The 12,507-nt window shown below is 39.6% G+C and overlaps 1 protein-coding gene across 3 annotated transcripts in view; it reads left to right on the forward strand.

Annotated features, from left to right (window-relative positions):
- Positions 1-12,507, forward strand: part of LOC138008201 (uncharacterized) — a 28,468-nt gene that overhangs the window by 10,243 nt on the left and 5,718 nt on the right. For all 3 annotated transcript variants that reach the window (XM_068855452.1, XM_068855454.1, XM_068855453.1), the window contains 3 exons: positions 1,540-1,917; positions 4,331-4,711; positions 6,551-6,961. In XM_068855452.1, coding sequence (XP_068711553.1) covers positions 1,540-1,917; positions 4,331-4,711; positions 6,551-6,961 — 1,170 coding nt within the window. The remainder of the gene's footprint in view (positions 1-1,539; positions 1,918-4,330; positions 4,712-6,550; positions 6,962-12,507) is intronic.

Below are 12,507 nucleotides of genomic sequence, written 5' to 3' on the forward strand. Positions count from 1 at the left end.
AGACCCCTTAAATTTACGCAACGGTTTTTCCTCGGGTTTTGCAAACTTTCAACGTCTACCCGATCAGCTACCTTTTCCAAAGCTTTTCTATCCTCCCGCTCACTTTTCTTTAACGTTTCATGATGATTCGAAACTAAATGTGCCATTCTTTTGCAGGCCTGGAATTCTTTTTGCCGCGATGTTATTTCAACTAATGCTTGAAAAATATTTATGAAAGTCAAGAAGACTAGTGAACGACTGATAAAATAACGCGAATATTAGTCGTGCAGTAATCCACTTGACTTTGATAAATATCTTTTAATCAATTTTGACTGATCACGATCTTCACTGATCCAACGCCATGCAAGACTTATGGTCCACGGTTTTTGCAAAGGTTTTAAAACCTCAACTTCACTAATGCTCGAAGTAATAATGGTTGACATATGACAGTCACGTTACCTGCGCAGTAACGCTGCGCACAAACATGAACGTCCTTAACGATCACGAAGGTAAACACGATGCTAAAGGCGAACACATTTTCCTCGAGAATTGAACGTGAAAGCGTGTGGCATCATGGGATAGCTGTGGACCCAGGTCTTCTCGGAAATGTCACGCAACGACGTGGCATTGAAAATAGACAATCGCTTTGAGAACTTTGCAGCGATTTTACTCTCTTGAATGCTCGGTGACCTCCTTTTTTCTTTCCCTAGATCAGTTCCTTTCTTGATTTTATCCATTTTAACAAAACAAAAAATATATGTACACGAGAAGTTACAAATATTTCGCCTTTATGCTCTCCTGCGACCGCAGTTTTCTTTCTTAGACTAATATTTATCGTTTTTCAAGGTCTATTTCACCACAGAAAATGACATCAGCTGCAAAAGTTTATTTAGTTACATTATTTATGTTAATTGAGTACGTTTACCTGATCTAAATTTCACTAATGTAGCTTTTTTTATCGCTGACGTGACAGTTGTAATCTAAGATTGTCTTAAAATAACGCAAGCTTCTAAAAGTGCACCTCATGAAAACAAGCTAGCACGGTGAGCCCCCATTTTTTTGCCTTTGTGGCAAAAGTAGATCATTACCTTTCTGCGTGGCAAGTTTTAAAAAATCTGTACGTGGGAACATTTTGGGCGCGAACGTCCTTAAGGTCATTCCCCTGTATTGCATTGCTCATCCTTACTGCGCACGATTTATTGCGTCATTAGCGCAAGCACATACAGAAAATGGCGCAGTTTTCTTTACGGCTTGGGTCGTGAGAGAGATAAATCGTCATTTTCTCGTAAACGAGTATGGTGACCTATAGTCTTTCTCTCTTTTTCTGAGACTAGCAATCACCTTCTTCCAATAACAGGAATATAAATAAATTTCTATTGCACAAAAATAAATAATCAGCGGAAAAGTGAACTTATTGAACAGATATTGTGGCCTCGATATCGCTTCACTCGCGCATGCACTCTCCGGAGCGACTAAGAATTGAAGGAAAGTGGCCTGGTTGGCCTGGTTGATTATACATTTCCCCGAAGATATTGACTGATTTGTTGTGTTCATATTCAGTGTGCAGGCAAAGAATTCATAAAGGCACGAGTGGGGTCATAACTTTCCGTCAATTTTTTAATGCATCCTTCCCCCCAACATACTGTTTCAAGATCATGGCAAGTAAAGGAGAACAAGTCAGGTTAATGCTCGAAGCCGTTTCCATCGGAAAATGGTGTGACCTATCATGCAGTAAGTGTCCCTACCTGGAAATTGAAAATGGAATCCAGGAAAATGGCAAACCAAGCTCAAGAATATGTGGTCAACTATTAAACAAAGTAACCCTTTATTCACATTTTGATCAGAGCCTAGAGTTGCTGTTTGCAACTAATGTTACCGGGTATATAAACTTCCAAGCTTCTTACACAGTTACCAGTTACAAGGAAACTGTGTCCAACGGTAAGCAGACTCCAGAAAACTGACCTGGGGCCCGTTTCTCCAAAGTCCCGGAAATTTTTCGGGTCCGAAAAGCTATTTGTAAAACTGCCAACAGCTTGTTTTGGAAAGCCGATCTTTCAACAAGATTTCTAGGTAACAAAAAGAAAAATGACTGTGAAGTTTGACTTAAATCCTCTCCGTTCCTTGAGATACAAAGAGAACTGTGACATCCGAAAATGGCCCGTAAAGTTTCGGGACTTTCGAGAAACAAGCTCCTGGTGGATTGTTATAGAGTAACTACTCTGCCAGGCGCTTTTCAAGTCAATTAGGATTTGTAAAAACACAACAGACCGAGTTGGAGAGATTGCGCGTAAACTGCAAATGATTTTTTCCGGCAACAGCAACGATAACGTCATCTCAAAATATAAATTCACGTTATTGTAATCACTTCGTGACTATTTCAACCTTTTTAATATGACAAGGGTGTGGTAGTTTCTCAAAATAATCCTGGTCGCAACGGCGCTTAAATTAGGGGAGAGAATGAAAATTTATCCTCAATTGCTGACGTTTGTCATAAAACCTCAAATTTGGCTATTTCACGTTGTAGTTTTGCTGATGACGGCAAAGAAATGGACAAGAGTGAAAAACGCACGTGCAGGGCGTGCAAAGATATTGTTTTTGCCCACTAAATGTGCAAATTTGTGACGTTCTCGTTGCCGTCGCCGTTGTCGTTACTTAAGGTCCCTATTGTTTAGGGGAAAGGTAACCACTGAGGTGGTCAAGATTACTAAAAGCAAGAATGGTCACGATTCATGCTCACTTTTCACCGCGTATCAACCCTCGTTAGGGAAACCCAATATCCTTACTAGTTATTTGTGAAAGCGGCAAAGAAATGGACAAAAGTGAAAAATGCACGTGCAGGTCGTGCAAAGCTATTGCTTTTGCCCACCAAATATGCAAATTTGTGACGTTCTCGTTGCCGTCGCCGTCGCCGTTGTTATGCTTAAGCTCCCTAATGAGCATTTACGCCTCTCGTCGGTTTAAGTTGGTGAAGGACTGATGTTGTCGGTTAAATCCGGGTTCAGGTTGAATCCGTTTTTACCTAGGTTAAATTGATGATCCTAATCGAAGCATGATGATCCTAATCGAAGCATGGTTAGCACTAACCAGGGTTAAATACTATGCAAACCTATTGGGTTTGATACCTCTTAACCAACGGTTAGTGCAAACCAAGCTTCGAGCAACCTGCCCCAGATCTATAGTCCTGTGTCCGTACCACTACAACGACGGACATGCTCAACCCGATACAGTTCTTATCATTATTTACTTTCCTGTCAATTGATATCCATTTATAAAAACCAAAACTAATCCTAGCCTGACCCAATTTTTCCCTAGGCTTAATTTAAGCTTCGAAAAAAACGTTTCAGCTTCAATTCATCTGAGTGAGTATTCAACCTTGGAAAAATGAGGATCACCAATTTAACCTACAGTCTGGGACAAAATTGTTGAAACACTTTACAATACCTTGCGCTCCCACAATGTTGTTTTGGCAAATGGGCTCAGAAACTCGCGTTAAAACAACATTGTGAGGGGAGAGTGAGCTGCAAAAGCTTCAGATCTGTATAGTCGTGTACTTTTCCAACGAAATTTGTCACAGACTGTAGGTAAAAGCTCAGAACGGATTTTACCGGCAACACAGGTGAGATTTACCAGGATTTTTCGTTATTTTGGTAATTAGTGTTGAAAATGAGTTGGAATAGAACATAGTCTTAGAGTGCGTTCGATTGACCGTATTCCGGAATAGGAATACATGGAATATAAGTTAGAAATCCTTTGTTTTTACGGAGACTCACATTAAAATTGTCAAACATCTGCTAAAATGGTATTTCAAACATATTTTTATTATCTTTGAAGCTTCTAAACCCGCCAAACATACCTTTTTAATCATCATTCCGCGTATTCATATTCCGGAATAGGGTCAATCGAACGCGCCCTTAGATACTCTTGAGCACTAAAAGTCGGATCGGAAAAAATCATGTATGAAAACTCGGGTCGATTATCTCGGAGTATTTCGTTCGCTGTTTTGTCTTTTCGGAAATAATTCTGTACGGAGGTAATCAAAGGGAATTTGCAATGAAATCAAGAACGAGTATAGTCATCTCAAACAGTTAGCCTAAAAGTTTGAACCATTCCAAAAATTAATAGAAATATTTTGTAAACCGTTCCAGGAACATTTTTTTTGGTATCGGCAAGAGATTGACCTTTGATCTTTGAAATATATAATTCATTAATTAGAGGACAGTGGTTGGTTGTTGGTTTTTTTTTCCATTTTCCTTGATATTAGAGTAGGTTTTGTTGATTCATACTTGTCTTCGTTTAATTCATGAATAAGAATAAGCCCTCAAAATGTTATCTACTTAAAAATCTCTCCCAGAATGTTCCAACTACAAATTTCTCAATGAGTCCAACCGAGCAATGACCTATGTAAACAGGAGCATTGGTAACATGTGCGATTCAGCGCTGTCTGGTTGGTATCGATTTAGCGGAGAAGCTGGAACTCAAATGGCAGATTCATGTCCTAAGATATACCACTGCACTACAGACTCACCAGGCTGGCTCGATGGCACGCATCCTACAGTGGCTGAAGGGATCGTGCAGCGGAAGGTCTGTTTTTTTCAACAGCTGTTTGTCAGTAACTGCTGCGAATTTTCGAAGGACATCAGTGTCCGCAACTGTGGAGCGTTTTATGTTTACCGCCTTGATCCACTCAAGTGTTACTCACGTTACTGCGGCAATGGCCTGCCACGAGCACCAGGTAAGAACGCATTTTCGATTTAAGGAGGCTCAAACCAGTTTTAACATTTTCAACAAACTGTACTAATTGGAAGGATTGAATCTACCAACCTTTTTCACTTAATGTTAATGTTACGATGCTACATGCTACACCAATAGATGCTTAACAAGATGCACTCATTAATGTGACGTAATAGGTTACCATGGCAACAAAAGATCCATCTAAAAACACCCTATATTTTGTCTTAAAACACATATATCTCAAAAACAAACTCGGTGACCACCATTTTGTTATTGCTGAGCAGGGATTAGCACGCTATGATAAAACTTTCTTGAAGGTTTAAAAAGATTCTCTGTAGCAGATTCATAGCCACCTTCACAATTAAAAAAAAATTAAGATGGCTCTGAATCCGCTCCAGATAATTTTTTTTTAATTTGCAGAGAGTTTAGCCTTAGCCTGCTAATCATTTTTCAGTAGTAAAAAATAGGGGTCACTGAGTTCGTGTTTTACATATAAGCGCTTAAACACACAATATAGTGTGTCTTTAGATGGGTTTTTTGTTGCCGTGGTAATTTTTGACGTCACATTAATATGTGCATCTCGTTAAGAAATTATTGGTGTTTTATATGATACCATACATTGCCATCAAGTGAGACAGTGTTGTAGAGTATATCTTTCTAATAACACATTCCCTCCAAATTGTTGAAACCGGTTTGAGCCACCTTAAGTGACTGATGTTCATTTTTTTTTTTTTGGCGATAATCTTACCGTATAATAGAGTAGTTTTCTTAATGGAACCTGAAAAGGAGTAGTCATATTGGGGCACCTAACCAAATTCTTATTCAGTAGGGCTAACCTGCTTCTGGAGCCTTTCTCCTCGAGTCTCTTACAGCTCTGCGGAAGAGCGTTTACACTACAAATCACAGATCGTTGGTTTGTTTCTAACTAGGGATTTTTCCGACTATCCTCGCGAGTCAACATCGACAAATAAATCTCTTTATTAATTTACCAAGGTTAACTTAAACCATCTCTGAACGACAAAGGAAACTTTTTTTCCCGTGGACATGTAGAACTATTGTAGGTCCTACGTGGCCCCTGTATCGATTAGTGCAAAGTAAAACGATTTTGCATTTTTTTTCGTACAGCTACAATCCTAGACAAAACTGTTGGGAAGGTTAGCACTTTTGAAGTCTTCATTGCTTCTCTCCCCTGCCCCCTCCTCCAATGTTGTGCAAAACTGAATGGTTATACGTATTACGTATATTATCATACATATTACGTGGCTCCGTAATATGTATGATTGGCTGACTGCAGCAGTACATACTAATATATATACTTACGATGCTTGTAAGTCGATCAAAATAAAAAAACTGACCCAAGCCTACAGATAAGGCCCACCCAAATATATTCTTTACCTAGCTCATATGGAGTTTTTGGGAGTAACAGTAGCGATTTTTTGTACGAACTAAGTGCACTTTGGCTGCATGCAGATTTGGCTGTCGGTAATTTATTTTAAGCTCTGTATATCTGTATCTCATCATTTGTAAGTCATTAATCTTGTTTTGTCCAGATAACCTGTTCTTTTGAATTGTCATAACAATGTCTTTCGCATTGAAGAGTAAAAATCCGAGTTCTCCTTTGTAGGAGTCGAACATACGACCTTCCAGTTAGTAGTTCGGGTGCTCTAATTAAGCAATAGAGGACGTTTTACGTGTTTCCATAGCCTCATCTAAACACAAGGCGGAGTTGAGAGAATTCACAGTATGACTGGTCCGATATTTTGAGCCTTACACATATCCATGTCGTGGTGATGCCTTTTTCAAACACTAAATTTTAATATATTGAATGAAATCTCCTCAGAATGTTCAAACTACAAAGCCCTCAAGGAGGCCAACCGAGCAACAACGTATAGATTCAACCTTTTGTCACTTTGCAAGAACGAAAGCACCCTGTCTGGATGGTACCGGTTTGACGGAGAGGCTGGAAATCAAATGGCTGATACTTGTGTCGAGAGGTATCAGTGCGGTGCCCGGTATTCAGGCTGGCTTAGTGGAGGACACCCCTCTGTCGAGGATGGCGCTGTCGTGCGCAGGGTGTGCCTCACTGCAAGCTACTGCAGTTGCTGTGCAAACTTCGTTTACATCAGCGTTCGCAACTGCGGGGGATTTTACGTTTATAAGCTGACTCCTTTGCCTACATCATACAATTGCAGTTATCGTTACTGTGCTAGCAACGGAACTAAACTAGCACTGCCAACAACTTTGACAACAGGTAAATATTAACAGGTTTGTGGCACACAGTGTTATGCTCGATCACTGCATGATATGAAAGTCATCAAAGTGATATGTCCACCTTTGAAAATCTCGAAAAGGTTTCAATACCTTGTGGTATCAACGATGAAATGACATATGAAATGGATCATATATGAACTGCCGGATATGAAATCAAGTGAAGCTCGCAGTTATGGACGCAATTTTTGCAATTGCGTAAAAAAGCATCAAAAATTCAGGACTTCAACGGGGTTTGAACCCGTGACCTCACGATACCTGTGCGATGCTCTAACCAACTGAGCTATGAAGCCACTGACGTTGGGAGCTGGTCATTTGTGGGTTTCAATGTTCCCGTGAGGAAAGAATCAACGATGAAATGATAGATGAAATGGTTCATATATGAACTGCGGATATGAAATCAAGAGAAGCTATGATCCTCACAGTTATCAATGCAATTTTTGCAATTTCGTAAAGAAGGCTGAAAATTTCAGGACTACAACGGGGTTTGAACCCGTCACCTCGCGATACCGGTGCGACGCCCTAACCAACTGAGCCATGAAGCCACTGACGTTGGGAGCTGGTCATTTGTGGGTTTACGCTACCCACAAATTTCATCGTTGATTCATTCTTCACGGGAACATTGGAACCCACAAATGACCAACTCTCAACGTCAGTGGCGTCATAGCTCAGTTGATTAGAGCGTCGCACCGGTATCGCGAGGTCACGAGTTCAAACACCGTTGAAGTCCTGAATTTTTCAGGCTTCTTTATTGCGTCCATAACTGCGAGGGTCATAGCTTCACTTGATTTCATATCTGTATTTCGTATATGATCCATTTCATATATAATTTCATCGTTTATTGATTCCTCACGGAAACATTGGAACCCACAAATGACCAGCTCCCAACGTCAGTGGCTTCATAGCTCAGTTGGTTAGAGCGTCGCACCGGTATCGCGAGGTCACGGGTTCAAACCCGTTGAAGTCCTGAAATTTTCAGGCTTCTTTACGCAATTTGCAAACATTGCGTCCATAACTGCGAGGATCATAGCTTCACTTGATTTCATATCCGCAGTTCATATATGATCCATTTCATCTATCATTTATTCCTCACCGGCTTCTTTGTGCAATTGCAAAAATTTCGTCCATAACTGCGAGTATCATAGCTTCACTTGACTTCATGGTATGATAAATACATGCTTGATTTTTTTTCTCACTTTCTCTCTCATTTTTGACAGTTTCGAAAGCTGTCATCTCTCTCAAATGTAGCGGAAAGGGAAACAGTCCCCGCCACCAGTCAGGGGGAAAGGGTGGATGGGGAGTAAAACACAGTGACATCGTGAGGGCTTGGACATCCCAAAAAGTATCTACATCTGTCATGTCTTCTCCAGTATTGCCGGATAAATATTACTGACAGCTTTCGAGACTTGGTAGTGTCATTGAGGCGATGAAATGAAGTAAATTGACTATGACCATTGTTGGGACATTAAAAGTTGACGCTTCAAGCACTAACCCATGGTCAGAGCGAAAGGACTAATAGCTCCTCTAACGAATGGTTAACGCTCTAAACGTCGATCGTGCTAAAGCGGGTTATTTACTTTTATCAAAGTTCGTAACTATTGCTAGCCGTGTTAATAGTCTCTTAACCATTACCAGGTGATGATGACAATTATGATAACGCAATTATTGCCGCAAAACGGCCTTTGAATTTTTCTCGAAGCAAAACTTTCGGACGTAGCTTTGAGAGAGCTGTGGCCAACATGCGCGGAAATAACTCATATTAAATACGTGAAATTAATTTCCTGTTGACATATCACATTTCGGCTGCTGGCTCTCCTGGTTCAGTAAGAATTTCAAGCAAAAGAAAAGCTTACGGCAACGAATACTTGCCTTCAGAATATAAATTAGCGCTATCTCAACCAAATGGCGATCCTTCCATTTCTTTCAAATTGTGGAATTCGGGCCCAGTAACTACACTGGTACGAACGGTTCAAAAATGAATAGAGAAAATGTAAGAAGATTAGCCTTATTGGCCTTTTTTACTTTGAAGACACATAAGTCAATCAATTTATATTCGGCTGGTGCAAGAGAGGACCTCATCCTCTCTTGGCTGGTGTAAAGCCAGGATGAATTCCATGAGTCGAAATCTATGAGTCGAGTGCACTCTTTTTTTTATAAGAACGTCCAGGATGCCGATGAGAAGACATTTACCGGTCTTTATACCAAATGGGACTCTTTTACTCAGGTTAAATACAAAATAAACCTAGTCTGCACTTTGGCTTATCGCTGCATTAGAATTTGTTCGTCACTCCGATTCTTACAGTTGACCTCAGATGACCTCAAGAGGACCTCAAGAGGATTCTATGGTATTTTCAACCTCAAAATAATTTTTCAGAACACCCGAAGAATCAGGTCTTTTTTCCCTTACAAAGATAAACTAGCTCCTTCGTTCAGGTCAAAAGTAGTGTACAGAGCAAACTGCTGGGATTGCAATGATTTCTATTTAGGGAAAGCGAAACGCCGATTACGTGATAGAACATTTTAAAGCTCTACCAACCACAGGTGGCCCAGACTCCAACGGTAAAAAATTATAAAGATTTGTATGGGAATCTCGCTAAAAAAAAACTGAACAAGACGCCTACAAAGGCGTATCCGTGGAATGCGCAAACAGTTAACACAAATTGTCCAATAACAGTGAACTTCAAGTACAGGTAAACTTCGGAAAGTGGCGAGAGATTACCAGAAAGATAAATCTGTAATATAACTTGAAGTTTTTTGTTGTAAAAACGCATTATTAATGTTACTAAATTTGCAAATGCAAACAATAAAGCCCTATTAGCGGGTTATCAGGACATGGGATCTTTTACTTATTAATTTTTTGGAAGGAGACTATATTCAAATCCTACAGTTTTACTTGCTTCCTTAACTCCGTTCATCCAAAAATTACAAGATCAGCCTTAAATCATCCGTAAAACGTATTACAAATCAGTGTAACAACTCATCATCCTGGGCCAGTTGTTCAAAAGCCGATTGACTCTAATCTCAGGATAAAAATTAACAAACGAGTTTTATTTTCTACTCCCAAATTCTGTTCAAGGCTGATATTCGGAAAAGCTTTACATTAGAAGAAGTCAATCTTGAAAAACAAAAGTAACCAAAATGTTGAAAACATGAAACAAAAGTTTACGCTAATCCTGGATTAAGGTAATCGGCTTTCGAACAATCGGGCCCTGTATTCGAAGTCCGGTTCCGTAATCCTGGTTTAGTTCCTTGCAAACTATTTAAATCCGTGGCGAAGACAAGAAGACAACATCTGTACTCCATTTCTCTCAATGCTCAAAAATCAAAAATTCCGTAATTGCGTGTTCTGTAGTCCAGTCCAAAAAACTAGTTTGACAATTCCATAATCTTAATTTCGGTATTAAGCCGTGTTCACATTAGGCCTCGATTACGATCGAATTATAATCGAATTAAATATGAAATGGGTTCACATCAACTGATTACACTGTCCCTGATTATAATTAGATGATAATTACGTCAAACAACCTCAAGGGGGTTGTTTGAAGTAATTGCAGTGAGTAATTGAACAAAAAGGCGAACACTTGGTGGTACGAGCAGACGAACTTCTAATCGCTTTATGGAGCGAAGATTTGGTTCGTCGTCTTCTATTCTCGGAAGCTTGGTTCTCCTTGGTTCTCTTGTTGCCTGAAGCATGGTTGATGATAATCGTGGCAACCACGCCGTACGGCTCCATTTTGTCTCACACTGCGAGTTTACCCTGCCTATTGAATTTGAATTTTCGCAGATGTGAACAGACCCATAATTGAGTAAAATTGAATGAAGTATGATAGCCTAAATTATACTCCAGTTCATCATAGTCAAAGTTGAGTGTGAACGCCGCTTAAGAGTAACTTGGTACCAAACGTTCCACAACAACTCGAAATTTCGTTAAGAAAAAAACCTTAAATCCAGTAGTGCAGTCCGCGTTGAAATCGCCAAAACTCTCTCTGTCATCGATTCAAAACTCAAGTATTAAATAGTTCTCAGAAAGTACAAAAGTTCGTCATGATTCAAACAATCGAGCTGAACAAAAAGCTATCAAAAACGAAACCAAAAAACCCTAGTGATCGCTTCTCGAAAGAACAGACAAACAGCCGAAACTGTTCTGTGCCTGCCCCTTATGGCACAGAAAAAACTACTGTACGTAGTACAATGGTACTTGACCGTAGCCCTTGGCCGAGAAACTAGTCTTAGCCAAAAGGCCGAGAAGCGATCAGGATACGGTATATTTAGGTTAGGGAAAAATGTGGGGATACGGGATTTTTGGACTGGGGTGGGGGAGGGGGGGATTAAGGAGATACGGGTTTTTTTTTTTAAGTAGGAACGTACTGCGTACGTGTGGTAGTGCAGTAACTTGACACTGCTTTTTTCCATAACTGTCAACTGAGCTGCGTTTTGTTTTTTCAGGAGATTCAAGTTGTCCTTGCGTGATATGTAGCTCTAATAGTACACGACATTGTTTTGGTACAGTAAATCATTACAGTGCCATGTTAGATATCTTTGCTAAATACCCCCTGAGAAGAAATGTGGTTCAGTGAAATACTAAACACAGAACGATTGAAAAAAATAAAAGGAAATCGAGAAACATTTTGCTTCAAGGCTGACATGTTGATCAATTACAACTTCTTTTTCACCACACACCACTCTAAGCTTCTGACAGCTTTCCAAGACCAATGTTCACTGAAGTTAAGCCTTTTCCGGCAGGGTTAGTATCTGTATGCGGGACGTCAAAATATGCGACTTGCTGTCAGGAACATAGGACCAAAAATTCTATTTTAACGCTCAAAAATGCGAACTAAGCAAGGTGCCTGCTTTATTCAAAACAAATAGTGAAGCAAAAGTAAATAAATATTGATATGTAGTTTTTAAGGAGAGCAGAAGGAACTTTTTGGAAGTGTCGATTGAGAATAAAACAATTTGCCATCAGCAACAAAATTTGCGAGATGAAAACATCATAAATTTTGTGCCACGATTATAACAAGTTACCATCAGCGAAAGATATTTCGGGGGATTTTTGTTATGTTCAATGAGAGTGTTTATCGCACTTTTAGTCCTACAAGTAAAATCGCAAAATCGAAAGTGACATCGATTTTAGCGGCCGCCTGTGATCAAGTTACCTTGCGTGTTTAATACTGACAACTCACGAAACAAAGGATGCATCTATGTCAAAATGACGACAAGACACCAGGTTTTTGTTAGTTTACTTTTTTTTTTCTTTCAAGTTTTATAAAGCACTACAAGATAGATGTGCGAATTTAACACAAAGATCACAATCATTGATGCTAGTCCAAGTGTCAAGCTCCTCCGAATGAGGTTAGTGGGGAACCGCAGCGAAGTCCCTGTGATGGCGATAGCTAATTTGTTTTTTGTTTTTTAATTTGATTTCATTTTTTATTTTATTTTTGGCCACTGAAAGCTATTTTCATATGTTCTTTCTACGTCAAAACGGCTGAACAAACTGGTTCCCAAGAAATATTGGAGTATTCGTTC

The sequence above is a fragment of the Montipora foliosa genome, chromosome 6, assembly GCF_036669935.1.
Source record: "Montipora foliosa isolate CH-2021 chromosome 6, ASM3666993v2, whole genome shotgun sequence".
Lineage (NCBI taxonomy): Eukaryota > Metazoa > Cnidaria > Anthozoa > Scleractinia > Acroporidae > Montipora > Montipora foliosa.